The following is a 25,660-nucleotide window of genomic DNA, read 5'->3' on the forward strand; positions in this document are numbered from 1 at the left end:
TCATTCCTGAAAAAAAAAATGTAGAATATTAAATTTGTCAATTGACTCACAGCTGCAGATGACTCCAGCATCTTCAAAATGTCTACAGTCATTTATTCCACTTGTCCTACAGTTCATCAGTGAGGACTCCATGTCAGCGCAATTTACATCATCCATCCATACTGGTCCTGATCCTTGTCCAAAATAAGCTTCACTTTTTGCCTCAATCACATTCCCACAGCCAATCTCTCTACACACCACTGCAGCGTCTGTTAGATCCCAGCCATCATCACACACTGTTCCCCATGTTTCATTATAAAGAACCTCCACTCTTCCAGAACAAGAGTTAGTGCCATTCACCAACCTGATAGCTGTTATCAATACAAATAATATAAAAACACAAGTTTTTGTCTTAAATATATTTATGCACCTTATGATCTCTTCATTTGATAAAAAGGCATACCATTCAAATCTTTTTTTAAATGTATAATTTCTTCTATTTAGCAAATTCCATAAAAAGAAAATGTGCAATGTTAAAACAGTACTTCAGTTCTATGGATGTTTTGACTCACAGTTGCAGATGACTCCAGCATCTTCATGATGTCCACAGTCATGTGTTCCCCATACATTTGTCCTGCAGTTCTTCAGTGAGGACTCAGTTCCATCACAGTTTACATTGTCCATCCATATTTTCCCTGATCCTTGTCCAAAATAAGCTTCACTTTTTGCCTCGATCACATTCCCACAGCCAATCTCTCTACACACCACTGCAGCGTCTGTTAGATCCCAGCCATCATCACACACTGTTCCCCATGTTTCATTATAAAGAACCTCCACTCTTCCAGAGCAAGAGTCTCCATTGACCAATCTGATTCCACTAGTGACAGTTATGGAGCCTAAACATGTTAGATGCACATTAATTTTCTATATGAGCTTAATTCAAAAGATATTATTGGTACAATGACAGATTTGTGTCAGTGTGTCGGTCTCCTTACCCAGAAGCAAATAGATTTCCATGGACCACATCATATTGGCTGCAAATATATTTCATTTCATCATTATATTAGATGTGAAATACTCCATGAATGAAAGCATTAAAAAAATAGAATTTAAGCATTTTCAATAATACTACAAAAGTTAATATTATTAAAAATAAGTTAAAAAGTTTTCCAAGACAAATTTTATGCCCACTTGAGAATGTATCACCAGAAAGTTTGAAGTAGTTTAAAAAGTAGTTTGAAGATTTTAACATAATTTTATGTTTGATGCCGTTTTAAATAAATAATATTTGAAACATACCCCCAATCTCACTTGAACAATACTTATGCTAAATGCATAAGAAAACACTCATTATATGTATAAGTTAATATTTGGAAGGTAATACCTGGCTATGGTCTCTGTAACTTCTTCTTATAGGATTGACCTAGTCTGTTTAAACAGTGGACGTGTGGATTGTTTTCCTCTTGTTCATTCTTGACCAAAGCTACTATTCAGCCTGAACACCATCAAAACTCATTCATATAAATGTGAATTTACACATGCGTGTTCATTTTTATCTGCCACATAAATAACACTGAAATCCACATTTGATAAACAAAACATCTGCTGATTCAAAAATGTTTTGCTGGCTTCTACTGTGCTGCACATATTAAAAATTACTATTTCAACCTGAACAATATGCAAACCTCCCATTCTAATTCTCTTAAGAGAAATTCTGCAGAATGTAATTTGCTTACAGGGATATAAAATGAACTTACTGGAAGTTACTGACAAACAAGCTTATCTCCTCATGAATATTTGATCATACATATCTGGAATATCATAAGAAATGTGTTAATAGAGACGCTACACATTAGATTGTGCAGGGATCATGTTTGTGACCGATCTTATTAGAGACATGCTAACATCTCCGACACTTCGTAGAAATGCCATAGCACCACAAATGGAAGTAATCACTACATTAACATATTTAGCAACTGGAAAAATGCAACTATGCAGCAGGTGTGTGTGCATGTTTATGTGGTTTATGAGGACACAAGTTTGTATAATGACATGGGTATGACAGAGGTATTACAATATGAAGGTGGTTTATGAGGACACTGCCTATGTCCCCGTAATTCAAAAGGCTTAAAAAACATACTAAATGGTGTTTTTTTTTTTTTATCTAAAAATGCACAAAGTCTCCTGTGAGGGCTAAGTTTAGGTGTAGGGTTGGTGTAGGGCAATAGCACACACAGCTTGTTCAGTATAAAAACCATTACGCCTATGGAGAGTCCCCATAAACCACAAAAACCAACATGCGTGTGTGTGTGTGTGTGTGTGTGTGTGTGTGTGTGTGTGTGTGTGTGTGTGAGACAGAGAGAGTACAGTAAAATAGGAAAAATTAATACCTATTTTAATTAATACGACAACCAACCAATCACAGTCTTCATAAGACTGTCATAGCTAGCAACGGGGTCATCCCCACCTCCTCACTAAGATAAGTTTTTGTCTTTTCCTCGCTCAGAGTTGCTCTCAGAATGGTCCTGAATCACTTTTAAGCTCAGACTCTAGTGATTTTAAGCTAAATTATGAGCTCTCTGAGAGGATTCTTAGAATCTTTTAAGAATACGGGCCCTGAGCTTTTTGACTTGTTGTGTGAATGTGTTATTAACCTAATATATATTACAAACCCAAAATGTGAAGGAACTGTTTTTATTGCATCTTAGACATAAGTTTAACTATGAAATGTAAAACAGTTTCTTCACATTTTGGCTATGGAAAAATTCTGTACATTGTCTCGTGCACATGTGATGGGTTTGCCATTGTATCCATGTAAACATAAACAAATCTAGAGTTCTCACGTTCGTGAATGTTGACATTTTGTTTCCATGTAGTTTACATGTCTTTGCAAATTTGTAAATGAAGTGTCATGAAACTTGCTCACTCAAAGTCATGCCATCAATATATTTTGATATTTGAATACTGACAGATGTCCTCTTCACAGGTATATGAGTATGGTTCCCACTAACTTCCCATTCCCATAGTTCACATTTGAGTGAATTTGTATTGAAATCGAATCATGTCATGAAAACACGTTAAATGTTGTTCAAACACCCAATGATGTTTGAAATTTATGAAATTGAAATGAAATTTATTCTTGGTTTCGTGTCCGTCAATTTAATCAAGCACTTTCTGAGCATTTAATGGGTTTGCATTCTGAAAGATGGACTGCTTAATAGTAAGAGATTTATTTGACTTTAATTGTTGTCTTGTAAGGGAGGAGCCAAGACGTCAAATGATTCTACATCTAAATAAAATTATCTGGAATCCTCCTTAACTTGATCTCACGCCATCACAGAGACAAAGACGCTTCTGAAGAGACTGACATATTTACAGGTTAAAGAAATTTAATAAGAAATCATTGCCTTTAGTTTGCAGATTTTATTAGGTACTGCATTTTGCACTGTATGCTTTTATTAGACACAGTATTTTATTAGATACGGACAATAATTGTTATTATTTGTGGTGTTGTTGATTTTGTTTGTTTACCCCTCTCATACTCTTTTTTTTTTTTTTTTTTTTTTTTTTTTTATTATGAATTACGTAATTTGTAGTTACTTTATAGGGTAAAATAGGGTTTCTGGTTGCAAAATTAAATGTTAAGACATTTTGTGCCAAAATGTGCAGAAACTGCTCTTGAAAGATTTTAAATTATTTAAATCTTATACATTTTAGAAATGGACCTCCAGTCGAAGCTTTTCTGAGGTTAATGAATGGTATCGACTTTTGTTCTGGAAGAGTTGAGGTTCTTCATGACAGTCAGTGGGGAACAGTGTGTGATGATGGCTGGGATCTAAAAGACACTGCAGTTGTATGTAAAGAAGTGGATTGTGGGAAAGTGACTGAGGCAAAGAGTGCTGCTTATTTTGGACCAGGTTTAGGACCAGTATGGATAGATGATGCACAGTGTACTGGGAGTGAGGCTTCACTGGTGAACTGTACATCAACAAAATGGGGAATACAGAGCTGTGAACATTTAAAAGATGCTGGAGTCACCTGTAACAGTGAGTAGAAAAAAAAAAAAAAAAAATCTTGGATGCATTTTACATGTTTCTTTATAGAGTTTAGAGAAAAATGTAAATTATGTTATTATTCATTATTTACCCATGCCATTGCCATTGCAAACCATATGAAGTTGTTTTTCATTTAAATCTTAAATTCCATTAATCTTTTCCAACAGAAGTTAATGTTCAAATGTTATAATGAAACATTGTCAATTATCTGTCAATTAATGATCCTCAGCTAACATGAACTAGCAATGAACACTTTTCTCTTTAAAATAAAGGTTCTTTATTGGCATTGATGGTTCCATAAATAACTTTTAACATTTATGGAACCTTTACATTCTACAAAAGGTTCTTTATAGCAGAAAAAAGTTCTTTAGTTTATTAAAATGGTTCTTTTAAGAAATGTGCACTTATAGGTTCTCTGGAGAATCAAAAAAAACTATCTATGGCATCAAAACTCCACCTTTTGGAAAATTTATTTTTAAGAGTGTAATTATATAAATAAATGCTATAAAAATGTATTGCTCATAACTAACATTAACTAATGGGATCTTATAAAGTGTTACCACTGCTTTCAAGATGTAGTTCAGCTTGCAGAATTTTTCAAATTTCAATATTTCAAATTTCATTGGATGAACTTTCTATTGTCAATGAAGCCTCTCAAATCAAGTACAGCTTAAACCTCCTGTTGTGTTGAGGTCAGTTTGACCCACTCTCGATTTTCAAACTGCTAGAAATACTTGTTAAACTATTTATTTCTTCTTGAAATTTGGTGAATATTTCTCATGTAGGGTCAAGAATGGATGTGCAAAGGCTCAACACATAGATGGAAATTATAAGATGCCATTATGACAAATAATTCTTCTTTGACAATGTTTCACTTTACAGAAACTGTGAGACAAGCTGTGGTGAGGATTGAGGTGAAGGCCAAGACTGGAGTCAATGTCAGTGACCCAGATATAAAAAATAAACTTCTGGAAAAGGTAAGATTATGTTAAATTTTATAGTGAATAGTGAAGTGACATTCAGCCAAATAGTGAAGTGACATTCAGCCAAGTATGGTGACCCATACTCGGAATTCGTGCTCTGCATTTAACCCATCCATCGTGCACACACACAGCAGTGAACACACACACACCGTGAACACACACCCGGAGCAGTGGGCAGCCATTTATGCTGCGGCGCCCGGGGAGCAGTTGGGGGTTCGGTGCCTTGCTCAAGGGCACCTCAGTCGTGGTATTGAGGGTGGAGAGAGCGCTGGACATTCACTCCCCCCACCTACAATTCCTGCCGGCCCGAGACTCGAACCCGCAACCTTTGGATTACAAGTCCGGCTCTCTAACCATTGGGCCACAATTATAACAATTATAAAAATCCTGGGTGGATTTTTATTTAAGCGTGGATGTGTATAGTCAACTTTAATGCTCTGCCATGACACTTTAATCTTTGAAGTCCACATATATGCTCCGTTTCCAAACAGTTAAAATGACAAATAAATGCATACTCCGCTACACAAGACATGTGATTATACCATCAGGAATGCTTGAAATTGAATGGGAGAATGCATTTTTAAACAGCTTATTGTACATGTAAATTAATCGCCATTTTAATCTAATGCACTGCTGCATTGTAATGCCACATACATCGGAGTGATTCTATAATTGCAGGTACATTTGGTGTCCGAAGTCATTATTTTGTTATTTTTTTCAAGTGGTTATAGGCCTATTTTAAATTATTTTAATACTGTGTTATGAATTACAAGATGTTACAGTCCATAAAAATATAATATTCTTTGCAAAAAGTGTCTTAAATAGTTGAAAATCATGATTTCTTGTTGTCCGAATTAGTCAGTGCATTTTTTCCATTATGTGTCATTGTGTAATGAAAATATTTTATTGTACTTTTCTTTTGGTAATATTTCATTCATTTTATTTATAAAAGCCCTAAAGAGTCATTAACCTAATTCTGCTACATTATTAAAAAAAAAAAAAAATGTGTGTCCGTAAATCTTGCGTCAACTTGCCATACCATACTTTGCCTTTAAATTAGTGGAATTATCTCCCACAACTATGTAAGAAACAGGAAATGATGTCACATTCCCTCACTAATAAAATCTGAAGCACTGAAAAGTCTATGTGCTCTTTTAAGAAAATATTTTAATCTAAAAATGTCTTATTTTATAAAGTGAATAATCTGTTACCACAATATCAAAAGGAAAACAGAACGTTTTATTGATCACACTTTTTTTTATACATTTTATACAATTTCTATACATTGGCTAATTTGTCCGTAATAGAGTTGATCATAAAGACATCTGTCTTGTCATTAAAAGTAAAAAAAAAGGAAGTAACTTGTGTTTGGCAAACACTGAATTATTAAAATTAAAAATGTTTTCAATAAAATACTGAAAAAAAAATCTGTTAGTGAAAAGTTTTTTTCTTAACTTTCTGAAATGCCAAATGTATCTCCAATTATAGAATCACCTATAGGCTACAGACAGTAGCTCGTACATCACGCGCAGAATCATTCAGTAGCGGCGCATGGAACTGTATTGTCAACACTGTTCTATGATTTTGCAATAATATATCTTACAAACTGAAAAGTTCAGCATATATTTCTTAGTAACTAAAACCCACAGCTTCACTAGAGAGACGCTGCCAGGTAGAATTAATTCACACACGCAATCGCTCTCTCACTAATGCGCTCATATAAATGTAATCTCTACTTTATCTGTATCTGATTTAAAACGAGCAGAAATCTGTGAGAAATATAATAACTCAAAAACAAAAGACCTGATAAAAATTAGCTGTTCGGTCTTATTTGTTCATTAATGACATCATCAGCGAGTAGTCGACATCGACGTCAATGTCGACTTTAAAAAATCCGACGTGGTTCAACCCCTAATGTGTACACACACTGCCAACACACATTTATTTTCAAACAACATGTAAAAGTGAATTTTGCATCCCCTTTAATATTTACTGTAAATGGCATATATTAATGTTTATAATATGTTTAACCGCTACTAACTATGAGCTGTGCATGTGCAAGTGGTGGGGTTTCTGGTGTACAAGCACCTATTGCACACCATCAAATAATGGCATAATGCTAATCTTTCTTTTGCTTTGCTCTACAATAGGCTACTGAAAGCTGTAGGCTTAATATGGAAAATAAACGTGTAGCCTATGTACTGGTGCAAAGTCAGGAAGAAGAACAAAGTAGAATAACTTAGAAATTGAGCGTAGCGTTAGTTCTGGCAGGTCATGTTAGTCAAGCTCGCGTCAGCTGACTCTCAGCTGATCCCCATCTACCTATAGGAATATGACAACTATCTAAGCATCTATATATAAGGTCGTCAGTATTATCAGCAGTTTTCGCGTTGCTCAATAGATAATTACCCTCCTCCATCCCCAGCTCCTCCTCTGTCAGTCAGGATCCAGCCTTCTGATTCTCTTTTGAATCAGACAAATTCAAAATGTGTACATTAAATTACTGAACTTTAACAAATCTGCAATACTTTTGTTGGTTCTGCTCAGTTTACCCTGGGGGGTTATCGCTTCTCTCCCTGCTCTCATCCATGCTAGGCTTCCTGACAGAATTTTGTTTATGTATATTTGTATTCATTCATTCATTTGTTTTATTCATTTATTTACAAGTATATAAAAAAAAAGTTATTAATCTGCTTTAATCTGGAAACATTTGTTTGTTTGTTTATGTAATGAAATGCATTGTTTATGTAACACCATATAAATACACAGTTAAGATAATTATCTCACTTATTTTAGGAGGTTGGTGTATAAATGTATGAAATATATAAAATCAGAAAGCAAATAAACATATAACATGTAAAGAAAATTAGTTTTACATTTTTATTTTCCTTTCACATACAGCCAACTGAAGTAATAAAACAATGACAGTGACGCAGAAGTATGCACTCGAAAGGGTTACAAACCTTCACTGAAGCTGACCTGCTGCAGCCTAAACAAACGTTCTTCATAGTAAGCTTTATTTCATAAGCAGTGAAATATATTCAATCTTTTTAGTATACAAACACTTCAAGAATCTCTTCATCTTTAGTATGATTATGCAAGAGCAGTTGTTCTGTTGAATTTGTCATGAAAGGTCTCTTCTTGTACGGCTCCTTTTGAAATAACAGACCTGCAACAATTTTAATGAAGGTCTGAAATTCTATATTCATGTTCCATCTTTAAAATAAGCCTAGTCAGAAAAAGTTTACAAACCTGTCAGGGGTCAAATAATTTCTTTTCCTGAAACACTTGCCCATTTATCTGAGTTCTCCAACTGACAGAGAAATTTCCATTCTTTTTTAGCTCTTGCTTGATCTGTGCAATTCAGATGAACAAGACCACAGAAACTCAATGACAAGAACAGACATTAGAATAAAAATGTAATTGAATTAGAAATATTTGTTACTTTGTCCACAATTTTGGTCATGTGTGAAGGATCATTGGGGTTTGCGTCAGAGTCAGCGTTGACCTCAATCCTGAGCACATTTTTTATTTCTGTAAATGAGAGATATTATTTATAGCGAATCTCGACATGGTGATAAAACGTCTTAGGTTACTTGTGTAACCCTAGTTCCTCGAGGGAACGAGACGCTGCGTCAACGACGCTTTGGGGAACGCCAATAGCGTAACCGGCTCTGAATACCAATCAAATCTGTCCAGAAATGGGAAGGGATGTCACGGGCGAGGTGACGTAATGACCAGCTGGTACAAAAGCACGTGCGGTGAAACCGGCATCAGCTTATAGAATGAAGCAAGCGCTGGCAGGGATGCCGGAAGTGTGGCTCCGTGACGCAGCGTCTCGTTCCCTCGAGGAACTAGGGTTACACAAGTAACCTAAGACGTTCCTCTTCAGGAACTCGAGCTGCGTCAACGACGCTTTGGGGAACGAGATACCAACGGCTCCAGACTTCCGCACCCCTGCCCTGTGTGTCCAAAAGAGGCGCACAGCTAGGGCAAGAGAACGGAAGAGACTGGAGTGGCTCACATGTCCAGGCCAAGGATCTGACTAAGGTCAGAGGCGTGGACCAACCCGCAGCGTTGCAGATGTCCTGAATAGGAACAACTGCGAGAAAGGCCTTGGAGGCCGCCACACTCCTAGTGGAATGAGCCCTGACTCCCATCGGCGAGGGGAGGTCAGAAGACTCATAAGCCATGTGAATGGCATCCACAATCCACCGACTGAGGGTCTGCTTGGAAGCAGGCAGACCCCTCTTAGAAGGACCGTAGCACACTAGCAACTGGTCCGTCCTTCTCCACATGGCAGCTCTGTGGACGTGCTCGCACCTGGTCAGGCTCCCGAAAGGGAGGAGGACTAAGCCTCAGTGCACCACGGAGGAAACATGTAACTAGGGGTTGTGCGCCCACTGTCAATCCAGCAAGAGGGGTGTGGTAAGCAGAAATTGCCGCCACATAGACCTTCAAGGTGGAGTGGGCTAACCCTGCGGAGAGTCGAGCCTGCAGGAACTCCAGCACTGTACCTACTGGGCAGTTAACTGGGTCGAGCTGGCGATCTCCGCACCATGAAGTGAAGAGTCTCCACTTCAGGGCATACAGTTTCCTCGTAGAGGGAGCTCTGGATTGGAGAATGGTCTCAACAACCTCGGTTGAGAGACCAGAGGCTATCAGCTGTGCCCCCTCAGGGGCCACACCCACAGCTTCTATAACTCCAGGCAGGGGTGCACAAGGGTGCCTCCTGCCTGTGAGAGGAGATCCCTCCTGACTGGAATCTCCCAGGGAGAGCCGTCAAGGAGGAAAATCAGGTCCGAGAACCATACTCGGCCCGGCCAGAACGGGGCTACCAATAGCTGCCGGTGTCCGTCCCGGCGCACTCTCTTCAGAACTCCGGGGAGCAGAGCAATCGGGGGAAAGGCATAAAGACGAAGCCTCGGCCACGTCTGTACCACAGCATCCAGCCCCTCGGAGCTGGATGACGTAGAGAGTACCAGAGGGGACATTGCGCTGCCCGAGTAGCGAAGAGGTCCACCTGGGCCTGGCCAAACACTCTCTAGATCTGCTTCCCCACCTCGGTGTGAAGCATTCCCGGATAACAGCCCCTGCCTCGACAGGGTGTCGGCTCCCCATGAGGTACTAACTCAGATGCTCAGAAGGGAGCGGCATGCTCAAGGTGACCCTCTAAGTTGAGGGGAGCAATGCTAGCTCTACCAAGGCAGATCTCTGGAGAGCGGAGCACTTAACTCTCTGCATGAGAGGGAGCTCAAGACACTCAGAAGGGAGCGGCATGCTCAAAGGTGACCCTCAAAGTTGAGGGGAGCAATGCCAGCTCGACCAACCAGGAGAGCTAGGCCTCATAGCCCACACAAGGATCTGGTGTGCCAGCCTGTACAGGGGGCGCGAACCGCAGACCTCCTTGGTGGTTGCTATAAGAGACCACCGATGTGTTGTCGCTTGCGAACTAACACATGGCAACCTCTTAGGTCTAGGAGAAGTACTGAAATACGGCCAGCATCTCGAGCCTGTTGATGTGCCAGGCGAGATGATGACCCCTCCACCGACCGTGGGCAGGGTGGCCACTCATGACCGCTCCCCAACCGGTGAGGGATGCGTCCGTCGCTAGCATACGCGGCGACAAGGAGCTTCCAACACCAGGCCCTGGGACAAGAACCAAGGTTGTCTCCACATGTCCAAGGCACGTAGGCACCGCCGCGTGACCTTGATCATGCGAAGCGGGTTTCCCCTCGGGGAGAACCCCTTGGTCTTGAGTCACCACTGTAGGGGTCTCATGTACAGCAGGCCAAAAGGTATCCCGTTGGACGCAGCTGCCACCAGACCCAGCAGTATCTAAACCGCTTGACAGTGAGTGACTGGCCTTCTTTCACCCTCCTGACTTTCGTGAGGATTGACTCGATCCGAGCAGGAGACATACGTGCCTGCACCGTGGTCAAATCCCCACCACCCCCAGATAAGTGGTTCTCTGTAATGGAGAACGCACACTTTCCTTGGGGTTCAGTCTTAACCCCAACACTTTTAAGTGAGCGAGAACAACACCTCAATGTTGAGCCGCCCTCCGCTCTGATAGAGCAAGAATCAACCAAAGGCCGATGTAATTGAGTATGCGGGCGCCCCGTAGCTAACGTGGCGCCCACACACTCGTAAAAGTGTGGGGTGAGAGTGCTAGGCCGAAGGGAAGTACCCGATATTGGTAAGCTTTTGCCCCCAAAAGCAAACCTCAGGAACTTCCTGTGAGTGGGAAGGACGGAGACATGGAAGTATGCGTCTTTTAGATCTACGTGTCAAACCAGTCCTCGGACTTGATCTGAGATACTTACCTGCTATCAGACCAGTCCTCGGACTTGATCTGAGTACTTACCTGAGCATCTTGAACTTCAGTCTTGCAGACTGAGCGGTTCAATTGATGCAGATCTAAAAAAGGGACGCAAACCTCCATCCTCCTTGGAACTATGAAGTACCGGCTGTAGTACCCGGACTCTCTTCGGAAGGAAGACCCACCTCGATGGTATCTTTCCTTAAGAGTATCTACCTCTTGTTCCATTACCAGAGCCTGCTCGGGGCCCACAACGTGGAATTCACCCCATTGAATTGAGGCGGACGAGAATCAAACTGGATTCTGTAGCCTCTCTCTACAGTGCGCAGGACCCATCGAGACACATTTGGCAGTAGTATCCACGCTGCAAAATAGTCTACTAAGGGAACCAGTCTCTCGAGACTGGCCTCTGGTGTAACCCGGAGCGGCTAGTTCGGTGCCCTGAAGCGGAACCCCGGCAGGGAACGGCCGAACTAGCTGCTCCAGAGACCCCCGAAGGGGTGGCGAGCATCTCAGCTCCGCTACGATACCGGGCGGAAGAGACTGAGATATGCGCTCGCTGGAGACCGCTGCGCCCTGAAGCACCATAGGTGGCAGGGTTGGCAGAACGATCTCCTGAGGGCGCTGGGGGGAGTGACGATCGCCGTGCGATCGTCGCTCTACCGCAGCGGGGGCTACCCTCATAAGCCCTGATCCCACTCACATCAGGGCTTCTTGGCCGAAGACGTCTTCGCCTGCTTGGCTGGGAGGTCTTTGACCGCGCACCCTTCTTACCGCCCCAATCCGCTCCTGCGGGGGCACGCTTGCCTATACGAGGAGCCAGCACGCGGCAGGGGCTGCTCTCGCCCAGCAGCCCCATGAGCTAGAGAGCGGCGAGGGAGAAACCGCTGGAACTCCGCCACCTGCCTCCTGAACCAAAAAAGGCCAGGCGGCAAAGTGGGGCGTCCAGAAGGAAGGCCCTGTCACGATTGCTTACCATAAATCCGACAGGGTCCACCAAAGATGCCTCTCCGCCGCCACCAGGGCTGCCCTTGACGGTCTCCCTGGCGGCGCGGAGAGACAAATCAACGGTTTTGCGGAGCACACAGATGTGCTCCGCATTAATCCCCCGCCCTCATCCAACTCCTTGAGCAGGTCAGCCTGGCATGCCACCATGATGTGCAAACATAAGCCAGACCGACCTGCTGACGCGTACCCTTTGCCTTCAGAGACGACGCAGCGTCAGGGGACAGATAGCTCGCAAGCGTCTGTTCCACCCGCGGCATCGCTCTGTAACCGCGCTCACTCGTCCCCATGACACTACCGAAATAACAGAATGAGGGGACGAAGAGGCGGGCCGAAATATTTTCCCTACAACCTCGACACCTCAGTGTGGAGGTCGGGGAAAAAAAGGGGCAGGCTCAGATGTGGAGGTGAGTCTGAAACCGCAGAGAACGCAGTATAACCCTCTCTGCGGTTCGACAAAACACTCCACAGGCTCCTCATATGGGACGACAGAGTGGGTGCAACATGCTCGACGCCTCCCATGTCAACCTCCTCGGAGGAAGACGCGAGAAGCGCCGATGCTGCTGCCCGAGGGGAAGAAACCGCCACGCGTGCTTCCGGACTCGGGGAGCGGTCGCGGGATCCGGCAGGTGCGGATGGAGAAAGAGCTCGCTCGTCTCCGATCCCTCTGCCAGATCCCGTTGCGAACCCCACGAACGCCGTCTCCGCTCCGCCTTAGCGGAAGCGGGTCAGTGCCGCGGGGAACGCTAGTGAAAGAGCCCTCTCCGGAGAAAAGAGCCTTTCGGGAGCGAAGCACACGCAGAGGAAAACCCTCGCAGTGCGGACAATCAGCCCCCTCGAGGGCTGCCTCCGCATGCCTCGCTCCCAAGCAAAGCACACACAGACTGTGTGTATCCTCCGCACACAAACAGCGTTTTGCACGGAGGAACACACAGCCCGTATTGCGCCTCACTCCTCTCCCCACTTCGCTTTGACATGTTTTACAAACAGACAGACAACGGTAAATAGGACTCACCAGTCACAGAGCGCTTCGCTGAATGACAAAAAGCTGATGCCGGTTTCACCGCACGTGCTTTTGTACCAGCTGGTCATTACGTCACCTCGCCCGTGACATCCCTTCCCATTTCTGGACAGATTTGATTGGTATTCAGAGCCGGTTACGCTATTGGCGTTCCCCAAAGCGTCGTTGACGCAGCTCGAGTTCCTGAAGAGGAATCTGATGTACTGATTTAAATTAAGATAGCTGAACCACATTTTTCTGGTTATTTTTTGCAAATGCAGAGAACTATGGAAGAGAACTATGGAAAGAAAAGAAAAAAGCTCATTTCTGAATTTCTTAATTTCTTATTTCATAATTCATACGTTTGTCTCAAAATCTTCTGTTTATATCTCACAATTTATTTTGTTTCCACCATACAATAAAATGCAACTTTATTTATCGTTATTTATTTAACTTTATTTACTTAATTTCATTTATCCCACCGTTCTGATTTTTTTTTTCTCAGAACAGCGAGAGATAGAAACTCAGAATTGCATTCATCAGATCGCAAAGGTGTCTCAAAGTGAAGCACACCACTGTGTTCATTTACACGCGAGCAGCTCATGATTCAGACTTTATATCTAGTAGTTCAGACTGAGGTACTGTATGGGTTTTGGACATGGACGCACCTCTACAGATGATTCCTGCATCATATGCATGAATGCATTGATGGTTTCCCCACCCACCAAACTGGCATTTCCTCAGGTTTGACTCGTCACCTTTGCATCTGAGTGAATCCATCCATATCGGCCCATCACTGGGCCCAAAATAGGCACTTGCCATGGACTGTGCATTCCCACCACAGCCCAGCTCTCTACAGAGCACTAAACCATCTGCGATATCCCAGCTGTTGTGGCACACTGTTCCCCATTGGCCATCATGATACACCTGGACTGTGCCCTGACACTTGTTGTTTTTGTTCACCAACCGTACCTCTAGAAAGAAGTCAAAAGAGTTCCTGATCCATCTCTATACATTAATATTATCCAATGTATTTGTAATGGAATTTAATGATTGATTGTAATGGTAATAAAACCCAGAAGGGCTGCATGATTCATTGAAATAAAACTGAAATTGCATAATGGCTTGGAGCAATTATCAAATCACAAAGGCTGTGATTTAAAAATAAACTTATGTGCTATGTGTTTTAAAATAAAGTGCAGCACCATGTTCATTTACACACAAGTGTTCACAAGCTGATTCAGTGTTTTCACATTTGTTATTATTATTATTTTCTGATTATAGTGTCACTGACTTAATAATAATATTATAATAATATAATATATAATATAATTAGTTAATTGATTTTTATTACATTTATATTTGTATAATAATTAATTTTTATATTTTCTGTTTTAATTTAATCTCAGGTTTTAGTGGTTTTTTTATGTGTTTTTGTAATTTTTATTACTTTTTGATTTTGTTTTATATCAGCATAGTTTTTATTAATTTTGTTTCAGTTTAGTATGTTATTTGTCATTTTTAATCATTTTATGTTCAACTACGTTAAATGAAAAAGTTTATTTCTATTTTATTTTATTTCAGTTAAAGTTAATTTCAAATTGAAGTGATGAAAGTTATTTTAAGGTTTTGTTTTAGTTGACAACAATAACCCTGTTTAAAATATAATATTTCTTATTTTCATATTATTATTATTATTATTACTATAGTCATATTCATATATAATCACAAAATTGTAATTGTGAAATAAATTGATATATAATTGGTCAAATTGCACAGCCATAAATAAATATTAATAAATATAAATATATAAAATAAATAAATCACACTTTTTATTAGTAAAGTCACAATTTGATACAGCAATACGCCCCCCACCCCCTATAGGAAACATATATGTAAAAAATGTGTGTAAAAACAAAAAAGTAAGAAAATGCTGTCAGGAAGCTCACCTCGGCACACGACACCTGCATCGCTTGTGTGTTTATGGTCATGCACTCCCCATCCGTTTGAGCGGCATTGCTTTAGTGTTGCCTCAGTGCCTGTACATTTTACATCATCCAGCCATATAGGTCCAATGCCGCTTCCGTAAGCACCTTTGTTTACCTCTACCGGACTTCCACAGCCCAGCTCTCTACAGACAACTACAGCATCAGTCATATCCCAACCGTCTCCACAAACAGTTCCCCACTGGTTGTTTTTAAGAACCTCCACCCTTCCAGAACAAATGCTGTCTCCATCTACCAATCTCACTTCTAAGAGAGTAAGTGACAACACATCTCAGATGACATGCATGTAAGAATGACTGTAGATATATATATATATATATATATATATATATATACTATGTTTGTGTTTGTGTGTGTGTGTTCCATTTACTGTATACATATATTTTAGGTCAGAGCAGGTTGTCACATGTGTTTAGTTTCAATTTGTAGCCAAAGCACCTTGCATTAGATGATTTATGTTTGATATTTTTGTTAGATATTTTATTATGACTAAATTTGATCAAGAATTAAAATTTCCATTGTAGAACACTATAGGGGCATGTTGTCGCAGAAAATGTGTAAACACAGTAAAATGTGTGACAACTAGCTCCGAAAAAAGACAGTTTTCAACATGCTCAATCTTTTCTTGCTACAAAACTATGTTTGCAAGCATGTGCATCATATTTGTATATATAAGTACTGTACATTTGTCCAATTCAGACAGTTTGAATTTACCTCCGCAGGCGACTCCTGCATCCTGCAAATGTGTACAGAGACTGTTTACAGATGTAGAGTGACTGCACTCCTTCAGTGAGGACTCACTCCCCTTACACTGAACATTATCCATCAATATATTTCCTGTACCGTTCCCAAAAGCAGCTGAGGGGTATGTCCTAAGAAAAGGACCACAGCCGAGTTCTCGGCACAGCACAATACCATCCGGTAGATCCCAACTGTAGTGACATATTGTCCCCCATTCTCCAGTATAACGAATCTGAACCGTGCCATGACATATGCTTTGGGTGTTTACCAGTTTCACCTCTGAAAGGAGAAGAATTCAGATAAATTCACATTTCATTTGACACAATCATCATAGTTTGCATAGTGTCGCTCACACTTACCTCTGCAGACCACTCCTGCGTCATTGTTGTGTGAACTCTTTTTCTCATTGCCTGAAAGACAACTTTTCAGGGAGACTTCAGTTCCTGTGCATGCTGTATTATACATCCATGCTGTACCTGAACCCTTCCCAAAAGCAGATTCACCATTGACACTCAGTGCACTTCCACAACCCATCTGTTTGCAGATCACATCGCCACCCAACAAATTCCAACCGACGTCTGAAACAGTTCCCCACCCAAAATGTTCATAGAGGACCTCCACCCTCCCAGAGCAAGTGTTTGGTCCATCTACAAGCATAAACTCTAAAGAAGAGAAAGGAGGATGTTTGTAAAAACACACATGCAGTAACTTCTGAAACTTACAGATCCAAAACATCATTCTGATTGAGCTCAGTTGGATCAGTTGAGGTATTAACATGTTTTAGTCCAATTGAGCCACTGATCAGATTGAAAATCCTTTGCGTAAACACCTCAATTGGTTCAGCTGAGCTTGATAAAAACTAATTTTGAGCTATTGAGCCATCAATTGACTGGAAAAGCCTTCAGTTCAATTTAATGTTAATTGAAAGGGGTGGTATAGAGATGAAATAAACTGATTAGTATGAAAAAAGCATGTAAATGCTTCAATGTCATTACCTCTATGAGATTCAAATATATTTTGCACACAAGCCATGATGCATATGTTTTGACTTTTTAAAATACTTTTACGTGCATTTTAATTCTCACAAATGTGTGTATGTTTATTTTTGTCTTATGGATTGGTCAGTGGAGGAGGCTAAAAATTAGCTTTTAAAAAAAAGATAGCTTTAGGTATGTCATCAAGGTAAAAATGCCAATTATACTTGCAATAACTCTAGTGACATTATAGCATGCTTTGTTGCGGACAGTTAAAGTAGAGTAAATGTTGAAATTACAAAAAGTGTGTGCACTGATTTAAAGATTACTAGAGTTTATTAGATTACTATAGTTTATTTTTTATACTTGGTTTAAAGGGGTCATATTATGCGATTTCAAGTCTTCCTTTCTCTTTGGAGTATTACAAGCTGTTTGTGCATAGATAAGATCCCTGAAGTCGCAAAGACTAAAGTCTCAAAACCAAAGACATATTCTATATAAAGGTTAAGACTCTGCCACCACCCGCCCCTAAAACGGCTCATTTAAACATGCCCCCACATGTCTACGTCACGGTGTGGGGAGATTTGCAAAACACCGCCCAAATGTATAGGCAAAGAAAGAGGGCAAACTATTATTCTCGCTGTAGTATTGTTGCTGTCGCTGGTGCCATGTCCTGGAGATGTTGTGTTTTGTTGTGAAAGTGAAAGTACTATGTTTGGGCTTCCAAAAGAGGACACAACTAGAAATCAGTGGTTAAGTTGTATTTACAACACTGTTCCAGAACAGTTCAACCTAAATATTAGAGTGTGTGCCGTGCAGCGCATTTCACCTGGAACCTGGAAGAGTAACGTTCGCCTACAATGCTGGCTTGCACAAAGGCTGTTTCTGTTTCTGACTCACAACCTGTAAGTTCTGCTACTGACTATTCAATATATTCATATGTATGTATGTATGTATGTATATGAGGGGCCGTACAAGCCATAATTCATTCTGGTGCTCTCACACACATTCTCCTTTCACACAGATACATTTCTACTCTCACACATATACATTCTCCTTACATATACATACATATATTTCTACTCTCACACAGATACATTTCTACTCTCACACAGATACATTCTCCTTACATATGCATACATATATTTCTGGTTTCACACATATACATTCTCCATTCTCATACATACATTTCTATTCTCTCACACTCATACATTCTCCTTTCACATACATACATTTTTACTGTTTTTCACACTCATACATTCTCCTTACACACACATACATTTCTGCTTTCACACACATACATTCTCCATTCACATACATACATTTCTAAAAAAAAAAAAAATTGGTATCCATTACTTCCTGTTTAAGCAGGAAGTCACTCTCAGACCAGGAATTACATGTGCAGACTTGCTCAGCTCATCCTAACACAACTTCAAAGTCATCCTGTTTTCTTTTCAAGTACATTTTTTTATCTATCTTAATTTTAAAATATTATGTAACCCACTTGTTCGACAGATCTATGCACAAAGGATGCACTGATCAGGATTTTTCGTAACTAACTCCAATTGGCGATTTTTTTACATTAAAATGGGCCGATTCCCATTCTCGTTGCCTATTTATTTATTTTCATTTATTAATTGTTTATTTTGCTCTGTTACTGGTCAAACTAACCTTAAGCAAACAAGCAAAAATATCTGCAACATGAAGCAACTGCACAAAACTAAAACATCAGACGAGCTGAATAAATATTTTATTATTACTCTTTATTATTAGTGTTTTATTACCTTAATTATATGTATGTTTGCACTATGTCTGTACTTTCTGTACTGAAGCTCCTGACACCACGACAAATTCCTTGTGTGTGTGTGTGTGTGTAAACACACTTGACAATAAAGCTCTTTCTGATTCTAATGAAAAGACAAATTCACTTTATGACAGCAGGTGTAGCTTATAGAACAGCAATAGCAGTATAGCGTTTCCACTGCTGCACACTCTTATAAACACTCATTTAATACTGTATGTATTTTACAGAGGTAAGAGGAAAAGAAAATGCCATCAAAACTTTTCTGAAGACAGTTCTCCTCAGAAATACATTCATAATAACCCCCACCCATATTCAGTATTTATGGTTTTCTTCCAGTATTTCGAGCATCTCAAACAATGAATTTGTTCTCTGGTACGTGTAACGTTCTCTGGTGTATGTAAATTCAGTATGATGTATTTAGAATTTTGCACTGCATTGTGTTTTAGGGTTATCAAAAAACACATGAAAATTAACCACGATTTTATTACCCTAACCATTTAACCATATTTGTAGTACAACTGTGGTTAAACAAATGACAATCTATCCGTCAAAATACATCCATGGTTACTGCACTTTTACTATAGTAAAACCATTGTTAATTTATATATTTCCATAAGGTTAAAATTAATGGAATTAATTAATGTCCTGGCAGAAAGGTATCAGTAAATATTACACTTTTTTCAGTATAGCCTAATCATATGCTACAGTTACACAAATATCCTTAAATGTAAAATTTATTTAAAATATGCTTTGATGAATGAAACCATAAAACATTTTAATTCCAAGAGGACAATGGAAGTTTCTGCTTTGAACATGTGGCTACTAAATATGACCTATACATGCTTCAAAGTATACTGTTAATGTAGTAGGCTAATATAAAAGATAATAAGCAAAAAATGATTGTTAACTGATCAGCGCTGCGCTGGTGAAATTAGTTCATGTTATTAGTTCGCTGTTTTGTCCCACTTTTGGGTTGTTTGGCTTCCCATACACTGGATGCAACAAATACCTAATTTATAATGGGTTTTATTGTTTTTGAGTCATCGCGCATCACAATACAGTAAGGGGGCATAACATTTCCGTCTCATGCTTGAGGACCTCAAGCGAAAATGTATGATTTTGTTACTAATATGAATGTAACCTACAGTCACAGATGACTCCAGCATCTTTTGTGTGGTCACACACGTCGGTGTGGTTCCCCCAATTGCAGCTGAGCACCTCACGGATATGTCTTCTACGTTTGTTTTGAATGAAAACAGCTTAAAATGGTAAAACTGATGTGTGTTAGATTTACTTAAAAAGTATGATGCAAATATAGTGCATATATATTTTAAGTAAACTCAACTTGGAACAATTTGACTTAAAAATATAGCTGCAAGCAGCAATGACGGGGCCAAGCACATCAGCGGCAAAATTAGGAGCTAAGCATAGTACGGAGCATCAGAACAACTGCAGAAATTAGTAATTGAAGCCATTTTAAGATTAGCAGTAATTGGATTGAATGACTTTAACTTTTGACCAACAGGTGGCACCGTTATCAAATCGATGTGGTGTGTTCTGTGTGAGGTCACAATGGCACACAAAGTTTGGTGTCAATATGCCAAAGCATTGCAGAGATATGGCCTCAAGTGTCATTTTGGCATCATGCCTCAAATTTGTTGTTGTGGTATGTGAAAATCATTTTGTCTATCAACATGAAATCCATAACTTTTTGTCAGCATGGTCTGAAGATGATATGATTCGATTATGGTGAAAATCGGATCAACGGCCTAGGAGGAGTTCGAAAAAGTCGGTATTTAATGAAAATTAAAAGAGCAGAGAGGAAGTTTGGCTGACTATGGCATCATTGGTATCACTGTTCTCAGCATGACCCAAGGAATCTATTAATACCAGTCTCATTACAATAGGCAAAATTCACAGAAAGATATAAGCATTTATTCAAAAGTTCATTGTACCTTTTGACCACAAGGTGGCACTGTTTCAAAACTTTTTGAGTACTTTTAGGTCATGTCTCCATGGTACATATAAAGTTTCGTAATGGTACACCAATGCATTCGTAAAATATAGCATTTTTAATCATAATACCCCATTATAGTCAATGGCAATTTCATGTTTTGTTCAATTATAGCGCCACCAAAAGGCACAATCCCACCACATTTTTTGCGTGTCCTTAGAGTGTGCCCATACATATGTGTGTCAAATTTTGTGAAAATATGTCTCTTTTTGTTTTGGAGTTATAGACATATTTGTGTGTAAGTAGATAAAAAATGACTGACTGTTGACTTTGTTTGCATTTTTGTGCCACTTACTATCAAAATTTTGGCAATTGGGCATTAACATTTAGCCGGGACGCTATGTTTTCTAACTTCCCACGGTGGTTTCGTGGTTTTATATTAAAAATGTAATTAATTGAGTTGAACCAAAATAACCTTTTAACTTATTTTAGTTCTTCAGCTATTCATCTGCTTACTTCTGCTACTTTTCACTCAGTCACACTTTATAAAACTTACTTAAACAATGTAGCATTGGGAGAAAAACATGCTATTAAAGCATGTGGTTCACTTACAAACATGTAAGTAAGTAGACAGCTTGTTATCCTTTTAAAACATGTCCACTCAATATATTTATTGCCCAAATGAACACAGAGACCTCAATACCTGGTACACTATACACAATGACAGTAACAATCAGTGAATAATATTTGAGTATGAATGGGTCCTTTTTGAGAAAATGAGCCAGGATTAGGCCATTGTTCAATTAGGACATTTAAGTCATTTTTACAAACGTGCCTTAGAAAAAACATTACTGGTGTACATCTTGAGACAAAATAAAGGCACTAACATGTTTTAAGATCAGTCAGTGCAAGTTTCTTTCAGTTGAAACAGCTCAAACTTACATTTTAGTCTGGGATCAGGCTTAAACCTTGTTTGTGAAACCGGCGGAATGTGTTACAAAACAGTAAATTACTAAACCTAACAACAAAAGCAACCATAAACTAGTGTAAATACAACTCGAAAACTTTTTCCTTTTTTAATTATTCATGCCCCAGTGCATAATGGGAAAAACGGGATCATAACTTAAAGATTCCTTGTAAACATAACAAACAATTTAAAGTAAAATATACTTATAAATTCAAACTTTAATTTCAACAAGCTTAAATTGAATAATAATTAGGGTCACTGCGACACTCGCAAAGTGATGAAACTATGGCGCTGTGGTTTTTAAAACCATTTTCATAGGTTTCACGTTATATTGTGGGCTCGGGAAATATGTAAATGCGCATGCCCAGTAGCCGCAGCTGTATCTCTTCTAACCTTAACCACAAATCAGACAGGTGGAGATTAACTTCGGTGGACTTAAAGTTGTGTGTTCCGCGGTTGAAATTAAACACCTTCTGGTGTTTATTCATGTTCATTTCGTGCATTAAGTAAATATGAAAAGATGATCGATTCACGTGTTTGAACTGAGGCAATACAGGGATCTGTCACGACACATTGAAGAGCCACAAAAAGGTATTTATTGTTTGAATTTCTTTAAAAATGACTCGATTTAAAAGCTGAGAGTCCTGAGACCTTGTTTCATATCAGCAGTAACCTGCTCTGTCGGTGTGTGTTTCCTCTCTGCTCTGCGATGTGTTTTTCACTGCGTGAGAACAGGACTGTAGTGTGAGTGTTTGTCGGTCATGCAACAGTAACTATTGGTGGTTAATAAAAAATATAGCAGCCAAAAGCCTGTGAAAGAAGCTTATGTGCAAAAATATAAGCCTTTTCTTTCAGCGAAGTTGTTGCTGTTGTTTTTCTTCCGGTGACCTCAACCAATGCCTTGCTCTCTGCTGTAGCTCGTCACATCACCTGACACCACGTGATGTCGAGTCGGCCGATCGGTCCAGATATTTGGCATGCTAGATATTTGTTTGGCGTCGTCAAGGTGTAGGCGACGCGTCAGTGAGCGTCTTTGATGCGTCGTTGTGTAGTTCACACATAAAGATCGCGGAGCGCCGATCACCCGCAGATTTCCCCCCGATTACAGCCCGACCTGTCGGCGAGCTCGTTAACTTGCAAATTGGTCTTAAAATCCTGTAGTGTGAACTAGCCTTAAGGAGTTAATCTCATTAATGTCAGTGAGCCAATAAACCAGCAGTACTAGGTGTGAACAACATCTCCAGAACTGCTCTGAGAGTCACTTCATGAGCATTTTACCATTTGATTTGAGTAAAACTAGTGTCATATCATCTACACACACAACTGTAAAGGTATTTGCACTGAAAAACATTGAATTGAATTTACATTGAATTTAACTCATTGAATTTCAATAAATTTTCAATAAATTTTCAAACATTGAATTTACTCTTTTTTTTTTTTAAGGTAAGTGGTTGCAATCAGTTTATTTTAGCAACATTTAAATAAACAAATTTTGCTGAAAGTTAGTCAACTAAATTTGATTATTTAAATGTAGCTAAAATAGACTGATTGCAACCACTTACCTTAAAAAAAAAAGTATAATTTTTTTCAGTGTACGGCAACCCGTCAAAATAAAAATTTGGTTGGAAGACACTGCAGCCGAAATATATTACTGTTGTTCAGCAGACAGTACATACTGCTACTATAGGCTACTATTAAAATGATTAACTTTTTTTTTTTTTAGTAATGATCACACAACATTTATTCCACGTTTTAATTTTAATAGTAAACACCATTTGTTTGCCAAAAATAAATAAATAAACTTTGATTTTCAATAATTTAAAGATAAATTAAATTAATTTTGTATGCCTTCATTTGAAAACCAGATACAGAACTCAGAATTTCTGAGGAAAAATAAAACATTTCATAAGGCTATTTATAGAATAAATTAAAGTTGTTTTTATGCATTCAAATAATTAGACATAGTACACCCTAATTTAATAACAAGAAAATAAAACACCCACTTATGGGGTGGATAAAGATTTTCAATTTCTTGAAATTTAAGTCTTTAACAACCTAGAATAAATGAATAGAAATTATGATTTTGTCTGAGCTGTTTTAAAACGAACATGCACTAGTGTAAATGTAGCCTAACAGATGTGTAAACTGAAAACTATTTGAACTTTCTTAAAATTATTTGCACTCATTTATTGTGTTGGATATATTTTGTTCCTTTGTGCAGTGGCTGAGGAGATGAGGCTTTGAGTCTGTATAAATGTCAACAAGCTGAAAAAAGTTTTTTTGAGATAATGTAATCTTGTTAAAACTGATTTCATAAAATTGGTATCAAAAAAAAGTATCGTTCAGGAACCGGTATCGAACTCAAGGTATCGGTATCGGTATCAATATCGGAAATTTTTGAACGATACCCAGCCCTAGTAATAATATAGAATTTACTTTATTTGTTTAATTATTGCCTGATCTAAATTATTTAATTACATTTGTTTTTATGTAGTATTTACTTCACCACAAAATCGTTTTTCTCAGTGTATCCTTGTGGTGCAGCATATGCAGTTTGCGTCCAGTGGATACTCTCCAAAATGGCGCTACGCTGAATAAAGTAATTTTTTTTTTCTTTGTGTACAAAAAATATTCTCATAGCTTCATAACATTACCGTTGAAGCACTGATGGCAGATGGACTATTAAATTAGTGCATGTAAACTTACCCAGTGTATTTCTTTGCTTTTATTTCGGGTTCAAGTGATCGTACTTACCTGAGCAAGTGACTCCAGCATCATCCGCATGTGTGCAAGTGGTCACTCCCCAACCGCTAAACACACAATCTTTCAGCAAACTCTCACGACCAGTGCAGCTGACGCCATCCATCCATACTGGACCTGCTCCCTTCCCGAAATAAGCATTGTAGTATGAAGCTACTGGGCTTCCACAGCCACGTTCTTTACACACCACCACTGAGTCCAAAATATCCCAGGTGGTGTCGCAGACTGTTCCCCACTGTCTGTTGTGGAAAATCTCCACTCTCCCTGAACACATGCCGTTGCCTCCTTGTAACCTAAGGGTGGCTAAATAAAAAGATCCATAAGTTCTTTCACTCTTAAGAATAAACATTCCTTTTCACTGTAAAAAATAAATAAAATAAAGGCTTTTTATTGAATTCTAGTTCCACAAAGAACCTTTAACATCCATGGACCTTTCGCTTTGCACAAAAGATTCTTTATAGTGGAAAAGTCTTTTGATTTTTGAGATTGTCTTCACATTATGAAAATGTAACTTTTTAAATTATTGTTAAGGATAGTTCTTTGGGAACTTAAAAACACTTCTTCTATGGCATCAAACTTTTATGGAACCTTTGTTTTTAAGAGTGTTAGCATTAATGGTTTCATAAAGAACCTTTAACACAGAATCTTTAAAAAAGATTCTTTAGATTATTAAAAACAAATTCACTCAAACTGTTCACTAAAAGGTTCTTCGTGGAACCCAACGTGCTATAAACCCCCCTTTTGGTATCTTTATTTTTAAGAGTGTTGGGAAAATGTATGATTTTGTAACCTACAGTCACAGATGACTCCAGCATCTTTTGTGTGGTCACACACGTCGGTTTGGTTCCCCCAATCGCAGTTGAGCACCGAGGTCTCGTTCCCAGAACAGTTTAGGTCATCGGTCAGTAACGATCCCGAACCCTCCCCGAAGAAAGCACTAGGCTGTATGGATATGAGAGGACCGCAGCCTACCTCATAGCAGACCAAGTTGCCTTCGACATCGTCCAGCCCTTCATCACAAATGGTGCCCCATTCGCTGTCCTTGTAAATTTCGACCCTTCCAGAACAAGCATCAGTACCGTCCACCAACCTCACCAAAACATCACTCAT

At 39.3% G+C, this 25,660-nt stretch overlaps 1 protein-coding gene across 1 annotated transcript; it reads right to left on the bottom strand.

The window, feature by feature from the left end:
• On the bottom strand, positions 1-25,660 carry LOC306859046 (scavenger receptor cysteine-rich domain-containing protein DMBT1; the record flags this gene model as incomplete). Its single annotated transcript, XM_079399854.1, has 10 exons — positions 1-6; positions 163-350; positions 552-875; positions 14,070-14,318; positions 15,294-15,596; positions 16,194-16,370; positions 16,451-16,501; positions 16,568-16,753; positions 24,545-24,853; positions 25,345-25,660. The coding sequence occupies 10 exons, from the start codon at positions 25,658-25,660 to the stop codon at positions 1-3; spliced, it is 2,109 nt and encodes a 702-aa protein (XP_079255980.1).

The sequence above is a fragment of the Barbus barbus genome (assembly GCF_936440315.1).
Source record: "Barbus barbus genome assembly, chromosome: 39".
Classification (NCBI taxonomy): domain Eukaryota; kingdom Metazoa; phylum Chordata; class Actinopteri; order Cypriniformes; family Cyprinidae; genus Barbus; species Barbus barbus.